The 21486-nt window shown below is 38.0% G+C and overlaps 1 protein-coding gene across 3 annotated transcripts; it reads left to right on the top strand.

Moving 5' to 3' along the window:
- Window positions 1-7535: 7535 nt before the first annotated feature.
- LOC139126263 (uncharacterized) lies at window positions 7536-13549 on the top strand. 3 transcript variants are annotated; one of them, XM_070692310.1, is made up of 5 exons: window positions 7536-7574; window positions 8107-8137; window positions 10934-11269; window positions 11729-11827; window positions 12424-13549. In XM_070692310.1, exons 3-5 carry the CDS (start codon window positions 10958-10960, stop codon window positions 12583-12585), a joined length of 573 nt encoding a protein of 190 aa, XP_070548411.1. In that variant the 5' UTR covers window positions 7536-7574; window positions 8107-8137; window positions 10934-10957; the 3' UTR covers window positions 12586-13549. The 3 variants fall into 3 exon arrangements, with proteins under 3 accessions (XP_070548411.1, XP_070548412.1, XP_070548413.1); XM_070692311.1 differs by lacking the exon at window positions 8107-8137 and having other exon boundaries at window positions 7543-7574; XM_070692312.1 differs by lacking the exon at window positions 8107-8137 and having other exon boundaries at window positions 7564-7574; window positions 10956-11269.
- The last annotated feature ends 7937 nt before the right edge of the window (window positions 13550-21486 follow it).

The raw sequence follows: 21486 nt of genomic DNA, 5'->3' as shown, positions 1-21486 counted from the left end.
CTATAATGCCGTACCGAGAAAAACGTACCGTTAGCATTATGTGCAGTTTTATGGACGCAAAACGTGATAAAAGCAAAATAAGAATGTTCAAACAGTTGAAAGGGACCTAATTTTGCAGCAAGTGGAGTCAATAAAGTTTTTCTCTGCTTAGTTTGGTGAAAATTGTGAATTTTGTTTGCCATAATGGATATTGAAAGGGATGGTGGCCATTTTGAATTTCAAATCCTGATAAATATTGGATAATTTGTTTCTCTAGTGGCAAAATTTGTACACTGACCTTCAGTTTTTATTCCTGAGGTCGAAAGAGAATGGTCGAATTTGTTTGAGGAAATTTCGAGCGAAAGTTTAAGTCTTTCAGGTGTGAACTACCTTCAAGACAATATAACACAAGGGTATGTTTAATGGAACTCTATGTTATCGATGTCTAGAAGTTATTATCGGCGTGAAATTCAAAATGTGGATGGTAACAGTCATAGCGAATGTACGGTGCTGGTTATGAAATTACATTGTTTAAAGAAAGTCACAATCAATGTCGTTGAATACCTACAATCATTTGAAGTTCCGTTGGGAGATCACTTATACTCGGTGATGTTGATTAATCTGCTGTTTCCAAGTAACCAACTGATGCGCCACATAGAAATTGTGTAACAGAACTTGATTTCAATCATGTATTTTTTACATGAACCATGAAATAACGCTATTATTGTGAGAATGATTGACGATGAAATGAGAGAACCGAAGAGACTTCGACAATGAAGAATAAGTCCTCTATTAAATAAGAGCATTAATAACGGAACAGAACACGAAAATCGATATATCAACATGATTTAAATTGTTCGCACCAAGTCGGTCAACAGAAATAAAAACCAAGCAAAAGAATCGCAATCGATGCCTCTAAACACTTATATTCATCACCGTGTCTACCCCGACTGTATTCGGACTTTACAAACTTGGATTCATCGATTTCCAAAATACAGCCGGGATCACAAATTTGTTCGGAGACATGGTGGCGTCGAAATGGGGAACAAATATTTTAAAAGAAATTAAACCAATCGATAACAAGGTTCGAAAATATAGACAACTGAAAATTTAAAACACCAAAATATACATAAACTGTAGAATGGTGACAAAAAGTAGGTGATATCAATCAAAACAACCGACAGTGCGGACTGATCTAGTCGCACCGCAAGAGTGGTCAAAAAAGCACAAGATAGTTCATTATAGTGTCGGCACAAAGAGTGCGGGTTTGTTCAAAGAGTAACTGAAAACATTAAGGTTTCATGATTGCTTACGCTGACTTCTCTTTGGCAGCTACAGTATTTTAAGGGGTGAAGATATGCCTTTAGAGTCATGTGTAAATGACAACAAATTTGATGTATCGAATGTCAAACAGGTGATATTATGAGGTTATTACAAAAATACCGCAAAGGATGCACGAGGACATTGGCGCGCCGTATTCGCGTCGGGCGATGCGAGGCGCTAATGCACTGTACGATAATAAAAGGTGGAGTAGAATGAGGAAAAGACGCAGAAGACACATTGGAAAATAGGGAAGCAGAGGGATCGAAACTTAGATGAGAATGAAATGAAGAAAGAGATAAGTGTGAACGTGACGAAGAGGAAAATAATGAGGCAGAAGGATCATAAATAGGGGAAACTGAAGGTAAAGGTTGAGAAAAATAAGTGGCATCAGAATCATAGATAGAGGGAGCAGAAGATAAAGGTGGTGAAAAATGAGTAGAATCAGAATCATAGATAGAGGGAGCAGAAGATAAAGGTGGTGAAAAATAAGTGACATCAGAATCATAGATAGAGGGAGCAGAAGATAAAGGTGGTGAAAAATGAGTAGAATCAGAATCAGAATCAGGGACAGAGGGAGTGGATGGTAAATAAAAATAGACGGGTGATGCTTTGCTTAAATGAAAGTTTACTGGAGATTGACTACGAGAACATGGCCGAGGGGGTGAAGTTAGAGAGAGAGAGAGTGAGATGCAGAATGATGAGGAGTTGGGGGAGGGGGTAAAGTTAAAGAAGAGTGAGACTTGGAAGGAGACTGATGAGGAGTTTGGGGAGGGGGTAAAGTTAAAGGAGAGTGAGAAGACCTAGAAGACAAGAACGGCTCCCAACTTGACCAAGTGTGTTGCCAGTAATGAGTTGCCTCATCCTGGCCACACACTCGGCAAAACTGTTGGGAGAGGTGGAGAGGTGAGACATTGGAAGGAGAGGAAGGCAAAGGTGGAAAATCTAAGTGAAGTGAAGGAAGGGAAGAAGAACGAAAAATAAACGACTTTGAGGCAGTGCCGGAAGAGAGCGCAGGATCTGATTTCGAACGGGAAATCTGTAACAGAGAAAACCAGCTATAAGGTGACTGGCTATAGCTAGCTCTGATTTACGTCGAACCTGGGACTGAATCATTGTTTCAAAATACATAAACACCAGCGGTTAGCTCTATGAATTACACCCAAACTGAGGCACACGTGCACACTGCGGATCATTGTCTTAGCTAATATATAGACATATACAAGCGGCTGCGTCTACAGTTAATGCCAAAACTGGGACACTGAATCTTTGTTTCAACTTCTAAATTACATTGTTCCGTTCGAAAGCCTACTAGTTTTACATACATAAAGCAAAGTCAACCATGCGGTATACCGATTGAAAGCTAGAAACATGATCAAAACAGTTACGGTTTCAAAAATTTGCAAAACATCTTCCGAAAAAGCATATCGGGCTTCAAATTTGGGTAAAATTCCAATTTTCAGTATTTCTTGATTTATGAGAACTACAAAAACGACAGAGAGAAAATAAAACCGTACCTTTGTCGCCATTGTAACGCCTGATCGAAAGGTCAAACTTGTACGAAGTCATTTTTAAGTCCAACGAAGAAGTAGGCAAAAAACACACGAAATTCTCGATTTTACGCACCTAATTTGCATAATCATGTAAAAGGAAAGAAAAATCCAAAAGATGGTGGATGTGGTATCACTGTAAAAGTTGGAATTTCGTCTTTTCAATGAGCACACTGTGAACGAGGTTAAATTAAGACCCTCCATGTTAATGGCTAATCTTTGAGTATCCCCGGCTTTCCCCAGGATTTTAATGTGCGCCCTCTTTAGTCCTCTCCTGTACATGCGTGTGCGCTGATCGTGATGTATACCGGGAAACATAGCGTCTAGTGTAATGTCCTCGTGCATCCTTTGCGGTATTTTCTTGATAACCTTATTATTATACATTTTACATTACTGGCTGGGGTATTAAATTATCAGAGTCGTTACCATTTTCGTGCAATGCAACAATTTTTCTTCCGATTTTATCGCGCCAGTGTGGAAAGCTATCTCCGCCGCGCTTCTGCAAATTTTTAGAGTGTGTTCACTGCACTACATACGTTATACTCTCCAAAGTCGCTGTGCCTTGTTTTGTGCGCGCCCACGATGGGCCTGCATTCAAAGGCTACGCTGTGCATGTGATCGTGAGCACGGGCTGCCAGACACAGCGACTGTCGGTTTTTTTGCAAGTATGTGAATATTCATAAGGGCAGTGACGTCAAAAGAAATACCTATCTAACAGGCCGGAGAGAATATATACTATTAGCTGGTAGATCTATATAGGCGGTATGTTTTTATTTTTGATTTTTAATTTTATTTGGCTTTGTTACTTGTCATTTTTTTTAATTAACAGATGTGTGGAGTCTGTACAGTACCCGGATCAGGTAGAACGTCCCTAGAAGACCCTAGGATTCATGTTGCGTTTCTGAAGGGCGCGCGAGTGTTCCAACAGGGAAGAACGCGAATCGCAGGGCCCAGACTATACACGCACGTGACTATTTTGTCCACCGAAGAACGTCCCCGGATCATATGTCCCTGGGACATTCACGAGATTTTGCGAGAACCAGGGACATTTAGCACTACAAATGATCCAGGGACATTTAGCACTACAAATGATCCAGGGACATTTAGCACTACAAATGATCCTGGGACATTTACCATTACAAATGATCCTGGGACATTTACCGATACAAATGATCCAGGGACATTTAGCACTACAAATGATCCAGGGACATTTAGCACTACAAATGATCCAGGGACATTTACCAATACAAATGATCCAGGGACATTTACCAATACAAATGATCAAGGGACATTTACCAATACAAATGATCCAGGGACATTTAGCACTACAAATGATCAGGGGACATTTACCGATACAAATGATCCAGGGACATTTACCAATACAAATGATCCAGGGACATTTACCACTACAAATGATCCTGGGACATTTACCAATACAAATGATCCTGGGACATTTAGCACTACAAATGATTCAGGGACATTTAGCGCTACAAATGATCCAGGGACATTTAGCACTACAAATGATCCAGGGACATTTAGCACAACAAATGATCCAGGGACCTTTACCAATACAAATGATCCAGGGACATTTACCAATACAAATGGTCCAGGGACATTTAGCACTACAAATGATCCAGGGACATTTAGCACTACAAATGATCCTGGGACATTTACCAATACAAATGATCCAGGGACATTACATTTACTAATACATATGATCCTAGGACATTCACCACTTAAAATGATCCAGGGACATTCTTCTGTGAATGATCCAGGGACATTTACCACTTAAAATGATCCAGGGACATTCTTCTGTGAATGATCCAGGGACATTTACCAATACAAATGATCCTAGGACATTTACCACTCAAAATGATCCTGGGACATTCTTCTGTGAATGATCGTGGGACATTGCAGTAGAAATTGAAGAGCTGATTCCAAATGATGAGATGAATAGTCTGGATTTTGCTTTGATGTGATTCGTAATCCACAAAGAAACTTTTTCAAGTAAACCACCAAGACTCGAGTGGAAAATACATCATTACAACTTCTTCGCACAGCACACCTTACACGCACGCCGTAAATCAAACATGGCTGTACGCATGCACCGAATACAGTTCTCGTGAAATCTCATGAATGTCCCTGGGATATATGATCCGGGGACGTTCTTCGGTGGACAAAATAGTCACGTGCGACTATACACACGTATGTACAGACCGCGCGAGACATGTTCTGGCACTCGTCCAACTGGTCCCTTGAAACCGTTCAACAGTGGACTAGGACGCGCAGATACAGCCGCAGGGGATGGGGCGCCTGGAAACCGTACGTGTTACCCGGGACTTAGGTATATTCGTCCCAGGTGTTACGGAACGGACGTTCCGTACGGCTTTTTTAGTGCACGCTAAATCCTATTGTTCTCGATGGTAGATGTATAATAATTTATTTTATTTTATTTTATTTGTTCAGCTTTGATATGAAGCCAGGATGAGTCGCACATATGACTGACACCTATAAAAAACAACCCTCCACAAAAGAACAAAATGTTACAAGTAACACATACAAATTAAAACAGAAAAGACAAATGATTTAAGATAAATTCAAAAATATAACAATAACAAACCTATGCAAAAAAATTTAAAAACCCAGAGAAATTAACAGAGACGGCAACTTTTACAGTGACACTTTCCCACCCAAGTACAAGTGTTATCAGGATCATTGTTTAACAAACCCGTGTAATGTTTTAATATAGACTTGTATGACCTATTACTTGTTGAGAATTTGCCATGGAAGGGCATTACACTTCTTGAGTAAAAACTCTATTAAAAACAAATGACGAAACTATTCAGTTTTAAAAAGTAGCATCTTCATGGAAGTATTATCAGGGGATTTGAATGTGCCAAAATGACTTAAATTTAAATCATACATACCAATAAAATATTTAGCTAAAAAGACACAGTCATTTAATTCTCTCCTGTAGCTCAACGGAAGCAAATTCAATTTGATCATACGTTCTTTGTAATTCATCTCCTGGGGATATCCCAGAATAAATTTTGTGGCTCTCTTTTAGACACCTTAAAGATGTGGCAATGATTGCTTTGTCGTGACAGTCAATGGCTGGGATGAATAATCGAGAATACTACGGACAAGCGATAAATACAGTTGGAGTATCATTTTAGTGGAACAGATGTGGCCATATGTACGTTCAATCAGTCCCAGCATGCATTTTGTTTTTGTAACAGATATATTGATATGCTTATCCCATGACATATTGGAAAAAACTTCAACTCCAAGATAACGGATGCTGTCAACTTTTTTCTAGGGTAACACCACGCACTGAATAAGTATAGGTAATGGGCTTGCGTTTTCCACTAATGGTAAGGAGCTTGCATTTTTCAGCATTGAAAAGCATGCTCAATTTCTCACTCCATGATACTTAATTGTTGATATCACTTTGCAGTTTTAGACAGTCAGAAATGTCGTTGATTTCATCGATATATTTAGAGTCATCTGCAAAATGTGCAACCATGTTGTATTTGAACTAACATGGTCTGGTAAATCGTTAATAAATAACAGGAACAACATTGGCCCCAGTATTGAACCCTTAGGTACTCCGGACGATACATTACGCCACTGTAAATTTGAGCCCTCTACAACTACTATTTTTAGTCGGAATGAGAAAGAATTATTGCAGCGAAGATATGAACTTACTTACCCTAAACTATAAATATGATTTTGGTCTTCATCAAACTTACTCTAGCTCCGACACTTTGGTCAACTCATCACAATTCCGGGCCCAAGCTGTGCTTTACTTACACAATGACTAAGCAGTCGGAAATTGTGAAAGTAATTCGAAGAAGGTGAAAATTCTTTTTGTTTTAGCTTTATTAATTAGTCAGCGATGTTATTGCTAGGTGTCTGTGTTATGCGTACAGGGATTTTGACGTCATTACACATTGGTTGTACCTTTGTAAAATTGCACCCTGTGAAGTTTTAAACTCGAACCCCTCCCCTTTTGCAGTGGCTACCTGGTGACGTTCTTGAAAGTGCAAGTTCATCATGTGCATCTTTGTTAAATATACGCTTCTACACTGATATATGAACACTGAAATTGACGGGAGTGGTTGATTTCTTTATATGTATGAAGTTTGACTTTAGTCAATGTGACATGTGTCACTCGCCCCTTTAGATAGTTGCCTTGAGATAACACCGATGATAGATGTGATGGCGTTGTTGTAATTGGTGAATATTTACCGAGGACGGCGACTGTGGCGAGGACGAAAACTATACGTCGATGGTGATTATGTCGATGATAATGATGATGATATGGATAATGATTATTATGGTGATGATGACGACGACGATGATGATGATCATGATGACATCAGCCTTTGTGCTTGAACGTGTAAATTTCCATTTACATGATGCAAATTTCATTGGGTCGAAAAATAGCAAATGAAAGACATTGGCATTCTACAGAATAGTCTAAAACAGGTTGGAGAGCTTCCTTACACATGATAGTGCGGTACACAGAGTTTGCCTTTTAATTTTATATGCATGCTCCGCCCCGCCCGGGACTTCGAATGGCTGAAGGATAATCCTCCGTCAAGTAACAGGATTGGATAAATCTGCATGTGAATAATGTACATATCTATAAACAGAATCTATATAAGCACCAGTCAAGTATACGTTGGTCATTTAGCATCCTTGGCATACTGATATTTACAGGTAAGTCCCTGTTGCAAAACATTACTGGATACAGAAAGGTTTACGTTTAGATCATAAAAGTCAGAGTTATCAAAATAGCTGCTCAATGATACCGTGGTGAATATTCATATTTTCAATTCAATTCATTTCGATTCAAGGAGACTGCGAAATTTGCGGGTCTATTAGTCTCAATTAGTGTTTCAATCAAAGTAAGTTACTATGTACCGTCTGCAGTGTATCGGAAGTTTAAGCTGCATGAAAAACCTTGAAAACGACACAGGCATTTTCTATCATTTAGTCAGGAAACTGCGACCCTTGACCCCATTCAAGATGCTTTTTATTTGTTATTGTATGAAGCAACTTTTATTTCTGTGCTTGATTATTATTGTATTGCATAAAATAGTAGCACAAAAACAATGTACATAGACTTAATCAACTTCATAAAAGAGCTGGTAGGGTTTTTTGGGGAATTTTATAGTGGGAGAATGTTTACATTTTTTCATGTCCTACTAATATGTAATATACACTAAAATACTCATTTGCTTCCTTTCAGTTTGCTTTTAAGTCTTCGGCCTAAAGTTAATGTATTCTTCGTCAGATTGATCTGCATGTTTGAAATTGTTTTGTTTGTTTATTTCTCAGCTTTTAGAGTTAACGCTTCCTCGTTCCTTTAAGTTACCATTCCAATCACCTAGCATGCCACGTATTTGGATATATAATGCAATATCAAATTCAATTCAAATCGAATTGAAGTCATTGTCATGAAAATATCGGACACACACGCACACATGTTGCGGTTCTGCCGAAGGCAGCTGTTGCCCACCAAACTTAGCGGGATTATATTTATATTGATCAATCTAAAATGCAACTTTACCATGTGCAAACCTCTGCCACACCTTCTGGGCGGTCTTCTGACAAAGCTGCCACAAATACAGCTGATTCACACCTATCTTTACAGGGGTTTATCGTTATTAATACATTTGTCAAACACGGCAGGTTCGTTAACTGCTACGCTTGTACAAACTTAAGGAAAGCTTTCGCTTAATTTTATGGGGATGTGTGCAGCACAACAACATGCTTTAAGCGAGAGCGGTGTTTTCACAACAAACCTATTTATTAAAACAATGTTCAACAAATGATAATTCATTTCGCTTTTTCCTGGGCTCTTCCACTAGTTAGGTATTCAATAAAACGCAACTTTATCATCGATCAATATTCAATAAATGACCTTTCCTAAGCTGAACATAATTCCTATCATTTACGTTTCGGGAGAGAGGTTTCTCGCCGAGAAAGATGTTTCTTACAACAATGTGTAAACATTGTCCTGCTAAAAGATGCATCATATGAGCACCAATGACTTAGATTGTGCCTAGATTTGTGATGGTGTCGTAATGTAACACAGCCCTCCCTATCAACATGCTTCTCTCATCTTGTGCTCTCTATTTACTTCATTATCATACATGCTATGCCTGTATTGCCATTCTTCTATTGTTCAGACGGTACTGATATGAGCCCATATTTTAACTAGTGAAAATACGAATTATATTTTCACTGTAACCGAACTACTTACAGCGACGCGGACGCGTGACCTTCGCTGTATGCATGACCTTCGTTGGTATGTGTACATACAAAACAGCTGAGCGAATAAGACAAATGACAATCCGAAACGTCATTATGATTATGGTCAAAATTCTGTTGTTTGCAGTCACTTCATGGGCATTGCCCTTAGACACAAGTACAGTTGTACCAAAAACATACAAACAAACGTATTGAAAATTTGTATAATTTGCCGACACCTGTCAATTCACGGCCGGTCCCGTGGGTGGCGGTGCACGGTGCAGTGTTTTCGTGTCGTCTACGCTGCTGAAGATTACACCATGGAAGTATCATTACACGTAAAGATATCGGTTGACTGAGCATCATGATAGAATCGCTTTACGACAAGTTTCCTGTTGATGAGCTTAAAGTATCTGAGCGGTGAATTACATCGTTTACAAGTCGTAAATGAGCCACGAAAATCCAACCGCACTGAAAATACTCGCGACAGACAAGGTTGAAGGTGCACATATTTCCGATTTGTACCTGTGAGTTCACAGGTCATGATCGTGTCTGGTGGCACCGATGCGGTGCGGGTTTCAGATACAATGTACCATCTAGGGAAAGTCAAACTTTCGTTTCGGTTGTTAAAGGAAGTTTATTTCTATTTAGGCCAACCAGGAAGGAAAATATACGAGCAGACGACGGAAATACCTTTGAAATGTACTTTTATTCGTACAGCAACAAAATCACGAACGAGTTACGACACTACAGCTTACAGTGTACTCACTTCATGTTTTCACTAATCCGCTTACTGAGATGGTAAATTCGGCATATTTGACGTCTGGGAACATGTATAATTCTTCGAGATAAACTGACTGGTACGAGTATTATATCCACCGTATGTGCATTCATAGATGTCGCAGAGCTGCTTGCTCTGTGCTCTCAGCTGTTCATACTCGATAAGAGTTTGAGCGTGGCGCGAGTATTTTGACCCGATTTTGGCGGCCTCATAACTTTCACGCAGGGATGAGGTTATGTATTAAAACACGAAAACACACCCATTTTGTGAACTCCCGCCTATGTTTTACATCCACCGTCATTTTAAACTAAAAATAAATCTTCTTCAAATTGTGAAAACCTGTGTCGACATCATAATATTTAAATTGTTTGCTTTAAAAGTGCTCCATAAACCCTCCTTTGCAGTGGAATGGCCCAATAGCGGAATAATATCAAGAAGTGATACGGTTGTCATCACTCCTTAGCAACCAACTTTTTATAAGTACAGCCTGGAGGAAGCAAGGTCGATTTCAAGTTGATTTCGTTGCTAATTTCGGAGCGTCTGTAGGAAAACAGTCATAACCAAAGCATGCATGTATGATAAAGGGGTTATTACACGAAGTTAGGGCGATACCGCGTCGTATATTCGTGATGTGTCCGTATTTTGACCCGTTGCTGCGCAACTCGTCAAAATACGGACACATCACTCGAATACGACGCGGTATCGCCCAAACTTCGTGTAATAACCCCTAATTAGTAATTGTTTCTTTACGGATCATTTGAAATGTTCTGCTTTGTAAATATTAATATGGGATTAAAGTTCTTGATATCTGGTGAATTTAGTTATTTGTATCAGTTATAAGGTTATTAAGCAAGCATCTGTAGTCCTAAGATTTTTCCATTGTGCGATCGCCTACATCCTCATGCACATCCTATACAGAATTCATCTAATATAAATCGTCATTTCTTTATGCTCCATGGGTGACCGCGAAAAAAAAACTTCTTCATTCCTTCTGAGAAATACCCAAGCAAACATATGTATTCCTTTCTTTACATTTGTTCAGCACTTTTAATTTCAAAGCAGAGAAATGAAATCCATCATCGTCATAATTTTCGCATTACTTGCGGCCGAGATTGGCGCCAAGGATGGAGCGTTTTACTCGTCCTCGTGGGTGTGTGCGTTTGCAAGCGTACGGGTATACGACGACGCCATATGGAACGTGTATGTTACAAAGGGTGTCGACTGTCCCGAAGACGTAAACGAGATACCTAAACTTGTTGAAAATGAAACACCGGCGAAGGCATTCGATGTATATTACGACATTGGTTCATTCATAGAAAACACACGTACGTTCCGTCTGATGTCTGTGGTAGTGGATCAAGTAGACACGATTGATTTGGTAAACGCGCTATTCAAAATATCACTGGAGTTAACTTGCCATCGCTATGCGTTTTCTCCATCTTTATGCATGTTTTGCGTAAAACCCGTATTAAATCGTTTCCGTCTGTATCTATTTGTACCTTGTTTGCCTGCTACTTGTTTTTGCCGATGCCCGGGAAATGTGTGACAGTGTCTATATCTGGTCCATGTGCTTATTTCTCGCCAATATCTATCTATATCTATACATTAAAAAAGTCGCTGTGTATGGATGTTTAGTAGTGCAAGACCTTTTCGCCTCTCTCTATCTCCCTTGTTCTGCTCTTCACATTCTTTCTTCCTATCTGGTCTAGGTCTCTAGCTGAAGTTATTTACTTCTTGAAAGTATAGAAGGGTAGAGTAAAGGAAATAGTTTCCTTTAACCAAAAAAATCAATATCACATAGAAACATTCAGTGACATTATTTCCCATTCTATTGCAGGGTGAACTCTTGCCTGAAGAAGGACATAGGGATTGTTTAAACTGCACCCTGAACTACTACAAAGGTGACATACTGGAAGTGATATGCGATCCACCTGAAGTAAGTTCACACATATATCATTCTATTCAAAAATATTCATTAGTTGATATGGAAATGATGAGAAAATTAGTCCAGTATCTGTATTGCAAACAGGTAGTGTAATTTCAGTAATTTTAGTATGTGACACATATCATATTCGTTGGTTTATATGCAGATCTGGAACGATAGGTTTCGTCATTGCTTTACCTTAATATTTACTCGAACGTTGTAACATTTCTTGTACTCACAATGTACCTTTCCAGACAAAGATAATAACAAACAAAAACAGCTGGTAAAACGCTTTGTCAATTCATGCGTAATTACAAATACTTCAATTTAGAACACTTTACTGACCTTCTTGGCTTTCAATTGAAGAACTCTTTTAGGCGTAATTTTCCAAAGAGATTCAGTATACATTGTGTTTAACAATTATCGGTTGTTTTTTGTGCATTAATTTTGAATTGTACAATTTACAAAATTTTCTGATTTCTCCCGCCTTCTTTATAATTCAAATGTTACACAGTTTTGTCTCTTACAGTACTCAGCGACTAATGAAAAATACTTACATGACTTTCAGTCACTTTGAATAAGTTATGCTCTCTGCTTTTTGGATCCAGGTTTGTCCTAACCGTCTTACCGAGGGGGTGTATTGGGGTCAACCGGAAGGCACGAGCATTACCTTCTCAAGTCCAGTCGTGTACTGCGCCTACCAGCAACTTGACGGTACCGACTATCTCTTCTGTAAAGATTATCACCCTGACAATCATATGGTAGAATAAACAACATATCTACTCAATTGTTCATGTTGTTGCATCGCTATCTTGTGACAACAAAGACAAAACTCCAGTCAACAAACATAAATTTTTACTATAACCCAAACGGGATTCGAACCCCCGCACACTCACGGCAGCATGTAACCCGGGTATACGGTCTGACATCAAATTGCATTTTGTTGGTCACGTAAATTGGTTGTTTGAAGTTTTCATTCTATTTGAATTCTAGGTATAGACGACAACATAGCATTAGTATAATTTGCTAGCATATTCATGATTGTATTGTCAAATTTTCATTTTTTTTGGCGGGCATTTTCTTTAGGAAGATACATCCTTACCTTAACATATTATGTTAAAAGAAATATTATTGCATATCACTATCAGCAGCTCTTTAACTCCCCAGAAACCTTTAAACAAAATATAAGATGGGTTGATTAAATATTAAAGTTTACCAAAGGCAATTGTCATAACAGTGAGAAATAGATCATACTGTAATAGAAGCAATTTGGCAGGAAAGATAAAAACCTGGCTTTAGATCCGTGGTAGATTGATAACCTGGAGTCACCCGAATATCTGACAGGTAAATGTTGCATTTAGTTTAGATAGGCCAACCTTGGACAATACTGGTACAATTCGATTCCTTTATATCGCACAGAATCAGGACGTTCGAAATCCTGTTAACATAACATTTTATGTATTTTCCTTGATTTTTAGTTCTGTTTATAAAGTAATTTGGTGGAATGCCTCATCCTCAATTAGTCATATCAGTCCGTTTGCTAATGATATCATATTTTGCCATTATTTAAAACAGCATTTAAGTCCTTACTATGGTTAATGTATCAGCTATAACATTGCACATTGCACATTATGTATTAATTGTGTTGGCATTGCTAAGACCTTGTATTGGAAGATAATAAATCGTACTTGTTTCATGGAGCAAGAATTACGAAAATTCAACCAAAGTTAAAAAGTATTATTCCTTTTAACTAGTCTTCCAAAGAATTGTGCGCCTCACTCATATGAAAGCAACACATTAACGGCAGCAAATCAAAAGGCATGTGGGTACATGCCAGGCGAAGGATGGGTCCACATCTTCAGAGTTATTTGGAAGTTATCTTTGTTTTTTTATGAGTTCATGTGGCGGAATTACTCCTTGATGAAGCTGATGCCTTGAAGAAACTTGCTCTACATATTTTAGTTTTATATCATTTGCATTAACAGCCCCTTCATCCACCCAAACTTCCCAAAGCTCCATGTTGTGCCATTTAATTTTATGGACAGCCAACAGTTCACAGCACGTCAAAGTTTGATGCTGAAGAGGCCGTAACCGCTAATGTGTGACACTGGAAATGCACAAATCAGGCAAAGAAATGTGTCCTTTCTTTGACAATATATGGTCTCGACGTAAGGAATGGAAAACCGATTTTTTGCACTCTTATACGTTATACACATCATTAATTGCTGGCATTTGTATCATATAACTATCGTGACATCTTCAACGATATTTGTTTACATTTTCATCTATAATAACAATGAAATATTACATTTCATACATATTGAATGATGAACTAATTTTATAACAGGTGCAATGCAATAGTCAACCCATATCCTTGGTATTGTAACAACTATAAGCTCGCTTATTGAACCAATCTTTTTTAGATCGGGGATTTGGCTGAGTAGTTTTGTCCGTGGCTTCTCCTCTAGATGACTGGGTGCCGTACGTTGTGAACCCAATTGAAACCACCGTATTGAAACACAAGTAAGCAAACATGACAAATTTCAACAAAAATATCAAAAACAAAGTATTCAGCATAACACCCTGAACAACCACAGCTCTTGAGTAACCATGCAAACAACAAATAATATAAAAGTTTATTAAAACAATAACAAACCAACACACAAAACACGACAATAAAAAAACCAAAATAGGAATAAATAAATGATAACATAAAAGGCCATTAATTAAATAAAGAAAAGACTAAACAAAACCTAAGCCAATTTAGTCATTACATGTGAACAGAATAAATCAGCCAGTTCCTGTGTAGCATTTTCATCTTAACCTTAATATGAGACACTATACTTCCTTTTTGCATCTGAACTCATGAAGTACTGGCTATAGGTAGTGCTTCAAATACAAAAGGTCCTTGTTTTAAGTCCCAGTAGGGGTACTGGTTATTATTAGAAAAAAACATAGTAAATGAACTCATGAATATCTCAATCCCGCCCGGTTTACCAACTATTCTTTTTTCACAGGTATCATGCTGGCTGAACTGCATGTGTACAGAGTTAGGACAGTAGAGTAGGATGAGACATTAGGAGGGCTCGACGTGAAAATTGGGACTCTTCTTTTTCAATCATCTCTCCCTGTTTTCGAGCTACTTTCCTTAAAAAATAAGTTATTGCCCCTTAAAGAAAATAACCTTCGACCTTATTTCCATGAGTACATACAAACATTTGACGTCATCACTTAGTGACTATACCAGTTGTAATATACTGCAACTAAAGCTATACGAAAAGATCATGCTCTAGTTATGAGAGAACTAAATTGCAATTAACACGTACATGAAATTTTAAACTAAGAGCTCAAACTATGTTGTGTTACAACCCTAACTTAAGTTTCTGTTTACTTGATATATTTTTGTGATACTTGTTTTGCACTAAAGTTCTTGGTTATGTGTCGTTGTCTACACGTCATGAATGTGCTTTAACTTTGCACTCTGCAACTGACTGCTGTTAATAAACTATGTTGTGCCACAATCTGGTGCCGAAATCCGGTAAATAAGGACTGCCAAAAATGATGTCAAGACCTCCTACCTGAATCAATTGAAGATTTGAAGAACTTGTGGAACTCAAGACGACTAGGTGCGACGAGTAGAATTCTGATTCTGTTCGTTTACTACTAGACTACTAGACTCAGGCAGTCATAGGTCTTACATAACTGAGCAACTGGCAGAAAAACTGAAGCTAGCTCAGTAAGATTGAAGAAATTCTCTAGTTTTATTTGGGACTGAGAAAAGTAAAATCCCCAGAGCACCTGTTACTGCCCCTTACATTAGTTCTCCAAGACAATACTTTAATTATTATCTCAGCAAATGTGATATCAACAATTACTGGAACGATCCAAAGAATGTCCGTTGTTCCAGAACTTTGCCAAAACTTTGAGTCACTGTGGGATGATATTCCACTTGCTGACTCTCTCCCAAACGTCTACCAACGAGATGCTCATTGGAAATGACTACTACTAAGATATGATCCTGGCTTCAAAACCAGGCTCATCCTGGCTTTCAACTATCTGGCTCTAGATTAGAAAGAATGCTCACTGGTAGAACAAGTGGACTACCTTAACAGCACACAGACCCAAATGTGCTGAAACTTACCTTTGGTACTCAGGTGAGTAACCGATCAAGATCCTTCCTTACCAATATGGCCAGACTTTTGTCATTTGGAAAAATTGGCATGAAAGGTTCCTGTCAAGAATCTGAAGAGACAAAGCACTGGTAAACTTCAATCAAACTGTCAAAGTTCCATGATTGACGGTATTGTGTCAATTGACCTTGAAAGGAAGAAGAAGCTACCGGAAAGTCACTTTTCAAACAACTTACAAAGATTCATGAATTGCTTGAAAGCTAAAACTCTATCATTATTGATCGACCAGACAATCTCAAGTAAATATTCTTTTGAGATTTTGACGGATGAAATTGAAGAGGGTCCTATCAAGCACTAAATTACACATCATTCTATCATCAATAAAAAAATCAAGCAATAAATTTCGCATTATGTGTGATGCATCTGCAAATATTAGGAAAGCAAGCAAGAATCTTAATGTCAGTGCATATATCATGAAACTAATATGCTGAAAAACGTATGTGTCTTGGTGATGCGAATCAGACTGTCCGAAATTGCAATCACAGCTGCCATCGAGAAGGTTTACCTTCAGGTTTGTTTACAAAATCCACATAAAAATGTCACTCAATTTTTCTATCTGAAAAACCAAAAACAAATCTTGTAGAAGGTAACATTCAAATTTACAGATTTTGTATGAAGCCATTTTGAGTAATGTCAAGTCTTTTTTTCTTGCTGCTACCATCGATCATCACCCATAAAACGATTGAAGTCCCACAGCAGATCAGATAAAAAAATATTTTTTTTTGATAATTTGACTACTGGGATAGATTCTTCTCAAAAAAACCTATAATTTCTACACTGAAGCAAAGCAAATACTTCAAGGTGTGTCCATGAAATGTATTGATTGGTCATGAAATTCTCAATGTTTGTTGATTTATTTTCCAGCTGGAATGTGCAAGACTACTCCCTCCCTGTTTTTGGTTTAGACATGGACAAAATATCATCAGCTGCGTTGAAGAGAGAAACACTTCGAGTTGTTTCATCTGCCGTTGATCCTCTGGGTTTTCTGGCACTTATGAACCTAAAAGCCCAAGCTTTTTCTGCTAGAATTAAAAAAAAACTTATAAATTTTCTGAAGCTAGTCTGTGCCAAAATGTGCAGCATTGTTAAAGACTTTACGTTTGTCCAACTTATCAGATTTCTAGATTCATAGGATCAGGAATGCCTCAAACCGCACGTATGCAACGGTAGTTCCACCACAGTTGGTTAACACAAAGCAAGGCTTTGTCATCGAAGTCCTTAACTCGAACGATCATTAGCTATGGTGATGTTGTACTTCCTATCTGTCACATTGCCAATAACGAGTTGCAATGAAATGCCACAGACTATTACCTTGACTTATTAATCGTCAGATAATTGACTACAACATTGAACATATAATGACAAGCTAGAGCTGGGCTAGATTGTGACTGAAGCTATTCACTCGCTATCTCTGTATAGTATTATAGTCAAATCAGTCTTTTACATTTTGAGGTGTTGACGAGTTGTTCCGAGAGGATAAAAATTTTCCCAATTGATGATCGGTAGCAAAAACTAATAGAGGGACCAGGTTTGACAAAGCAATCATGGACTATTTTGTTTTCCTTTTTAGTCCCTACGGACACCGTCCAGAGGGACTGATAGCTTTGGTCATGTCTGTGCGTGCGTGCCTACATGCCTGCGTTCGCCCGTCCGTTCACGCAGATATCTCAGAGACGCGTGGAGCGATTTCATTCAAACTTGGTACATGGATTACTTCATATGTCATACATATGCACGTTGATTTGTTTTGTGATACAATCCAATATGGCCGAAGTGGGGCCATTTTATTACGATTTTTTCATGTACGGAGCCATAACACAGGCATATCTCAAGCGATTTCATTCAAAGTTAGTACAAGGACATTAACCTATGCCATACATATGCACATCAATTTGTTTCACGATATGATCCAATATGGCCGCATGGCGGCCATATTATTACAATTTTTATTTCCTTGTCCATAACTCAGGCACGTCTCAACCAATTTTTGTCCAAAGTTGGTACAACGACATTGACCTACTTAATACATATGCATATTGATTTGTTTTGTGATACGATCTAATATGACCGCTGTGCCGCCATTTTGATACAATTCATTCATGTATGGAGCCATAACTCAGGCACATCTCAACCGATTTTTTCAAAGTTGGTACAAGGGCATTAACCCATGTCATACATATGGTGGCCACATGGCGGCCATTTTGTTATGTTGTTTTTTTTCATGTCGAGAGCCATAACTCTGGAAAGTCTCAACCGATTTTATACAAAGTTGGTACATTGACGTTGACTTTATGTCACACATATTCAAGTTGATTTTTTAGATGGTAAGATCAAATATGGCTGCGTATTAGCCATGTTGTTATGTTACAGAGAGCCTTATCTATGACATATTTCCACCAGGATCATTGAAAATTCGTAAGAGGACATTGACCTATGTCATATATATGCACATCAATTTGTTTCAGGGCATGTGGCAGTATCATGTGAATAACTGAAGCTTCGTAATTAGGCTAATATGTCAAGAAATACTGCATCAAATTTCATAAAACTTTGTACAGATGTTAAATTCACATTGCTTTAACAGGGAAATAGACATTTATCAGCGTAATGTTAATTAATTTGTGACTGCATATGTAATGAACTTTTCTAATTAGAGTGAGATATCCATAAATACTGTGTCAAGTTTGATGAAACTTGGTACAGATGTTGATCTCATAGTGTTGTAAATACTGCATCAAACTTTATGAAATATGGTACAAGTGCAAAAGTGTTTGGCAAAATCCTGTTGATACATTACCAATTGACTCATGCTGTAATTAGGATTGCGGGCTACATGTGGTCTTTGTATTTACCGCCTTGAAACTCATTCTTGGCCATTGAGCCCCATCTGTATCGCAGTATTTTATCACAGACCTAATTAATGAAGAGGACACTATTCTCTCTGAGGACTTATAATTAAAGTACTCATTAACAAGTGGGGACTGTGTCATCAGCGATGACTTGTTATTGAAGTATTTAACACGAACACAACCTGGCACTGTCGAAGAAGGTGTTGCAAACTTTTTATGTATAGAAATTAATTGACCCTGTGGTCAGTTTGACAGATGATGTCAAATACGAAGGGTGCGATGATATCGGGGCCTGTCCGTGAAAACACCGTGCCATCCAACTGTATTTTATCTCGTTTACCTCTACGAATTTGTCACACAACCTTCAAATCATAGAGTCTACGCCACAATGAGACATCCTCAATTAATGTCACATCAAATGTGTTCTACCATTTGCATAAATATCCCTATTATCTTATCATATTTATTTAATAGTTCATTTTTATTCCAAAATAACCGTCAGCTGCTTTAAACTCTTGGCCTCGAATAACGTATAAATCTTTCAATAATGCAAGGTAAGCTTATTATTATTGCCCATTTCATACTTGAGCCAGCTCATTAAAAAACGGGACACCTTATTTATGTCTATCAAGTTCATCAAAACACTGAACACACTGTGTGACACCCTAAATAAATTGATCGCCAGAAGGAACAGAGAATGACAATTATGAATTTAATCTTTCTGTTTGATAAACTTGCTCTAGAAATGGAATAAAGAGGAATAATAGCAGCAATGTTAAATTAAAGACTCGGTAAAGGATATTAAGCTGGATTACGCCTCGGGGAAAGATATTTTAATTCTCAAGCCGTTACAGCATGCCTTGTTGCCTACCATTAGGGGCTCACTTTTAAGTTTGTGGAATTTGAAGAGTTTTCCCGTCTTAGTTTCGTGACAATAGTGGATTGTATTTCCCAAATTGAGATAGCACGGGAGTGACGGCAATTTTTATTTCAATATTGCTAAATATCTGGTTGAAAGTTTTCTTAAGTAAAGTTTGAGCGAAAGTTTAAATCTTTTGTCCGTGATCTACCTTTAAGGCAATATAACACAAAAAAGCTTGTTCGAAGAACTCTTTTATTGTCTTTCAGAAGTTGTTATCTGCGTGAAAATCAAAATACGCTGCTGCCTATGAAACACCATCGTTTGAAGAAAATCATATTCAATTTCGTTTCAATACGTGTGAGTTAAATAATATTCCATAAAAATTCTGTAGGAGATCATTTAAGGGCCGTAGATAATTAAAACATGCGCATGGTAAACGCAACTAAGTGCGTTTTGGCCTAAACCCCACCCCCAAGCGAAAGTTAGGAAGTGCGAAAATCGAACCAAGCATCATTCTGTAACAGCATACATACAATCGGTAATTATGTCGCTATGAAAAATCACGCATACGCTACCAACCCCTCCTCCCTGGCAAACCAGTTCTAAAATCAATCTTTGTCCAGCGCCAACTCGACAATGACGAAACCAACAGAATGAAGTGAATTGAAACCGCGTATCCAAATTTATTGTCATGTTATTTTATTCGTACGCTGAACCACATGCTGGTGTAGCGCCGGTGCCAGACTGGCCTGGTACACACCAAATAATATAGCGCGATATTTTGCTCTACATAAAAACGTGTAGCAGGATGTTGTGATATAAAAACAAGTAGTGCAATTTTTGCGAACGGCAATCGAAATACAGCTAAATCCCCTCTCCCGCTAAACATAGAAATTGCGTTTACCATGCACGTGTTTATCTACGGCCCCTTATATGGTAACGTTGAATAATCCGCTGTTTCCAAGTTACTAGCTGATGCGCACTTCAGCCTCATAATTATTAAGGTAGAACGCACCTCTGGGACAGACATTCCGACTCTCAAACTTTTACAGTTCTCTTCTGATATACCACATGTGGGGGTTCATTTTAAAGCTCTTGGTGAAAGAAAACTTTTTACCGGCTTAGTTTTTTGAAATTCGAAAATTTTATTTTTCGCCATAGAGTTAACACAGGGATGGCGGCCATTTTGAATTTCTAATATCAGTAAATCTTGGGTTATTTGTTTCTCTAGTACCAAAATTTGCACGGTGACCCCCTATTTTTATTCTTGATTTTGAAAGAGAATGATTGAAAGATTCCTTGAGGAAAGTTAGAGCAAAAGTTTAAGTCTTTCACTTTCGAGGTGCATATTACCTTAAGTAACAGAACTTGGTTTGCATGCGTGGTTCTGCATGAATATTTCCATAAAATAACGCTATGATAATGATGATCGTAATCTGTTTTACGCGTCGCTTTAACATAATCGAATTACTAATGGTTGTTCAGTAACTGATATCAAATACAAGTGAAAACATGGTAACGCTGAGATGTCTATGAATACTTTTTTGTCATCCCTTGTCTTATTTGTTCATTTTGATTTGTTTTGGAAGTACTTCCTCATTCAAAGTGGGCATTACACTTCAACTCTTTACCAACTTATTGGTACCATGCCACGTCATATAAGTTCATGGAAAGTTAGTGGAGATAATGGAATGTGACAGATAAATTTTCAGTTTGATGACTGTACTTATTATTTTTTCGAGGCATGGTTTTTGATTTTTTGTTGGCATA

The sequence above is a fragment of the Ptychodera flava genome (assembly GCF_041260155.1).
Source record: "Ptychodera flava strain L36383 chromosome 3 unlocalized genomic scaffold, AS_Pfla_20210202 Scaffold_27__1_contigs__length_13241970_pilon, whole genome shotgun sequence".
In the NCBI taxonomy this organism is placed as follows: domain Eukaryota; kingdom Metazoa; phylum Hemichordata; class Enteropneusta; family Ptychoderidae; genus Ptychodera; species Ptychodera flava.
This window is presented reverse-complemented; position numbering and strand designations above follow the sequence as displayed.

What these genes read in the sequence shown, in the direction of transcription:
- LOC139126263 (XM_070692310.1), top strand. Translation starts at nt 10,958, where the DNA reads ATGAAATCCATCATCGTCATAATTTTCGCATTACTTGCGGCCGAGATT. An exon ending in AAGTAGACACGATTGATTTG is followed by an intron (nt 11,270 to 11,728) that starts GTAAACGCGCTA and finishes ATTCTATTGCAG; the next exon opens with GGTGAACTCTTGCCTGAAGA. An exon ending in TGATATGCGATCCACCTGAA is followed by an intron (nt 11,828 to 12,423) that starts GTAAGTTCACAC and finishes TTTTGGATCCAG; the next exon opens with GTTTGTCCTAACCGTCTTAC.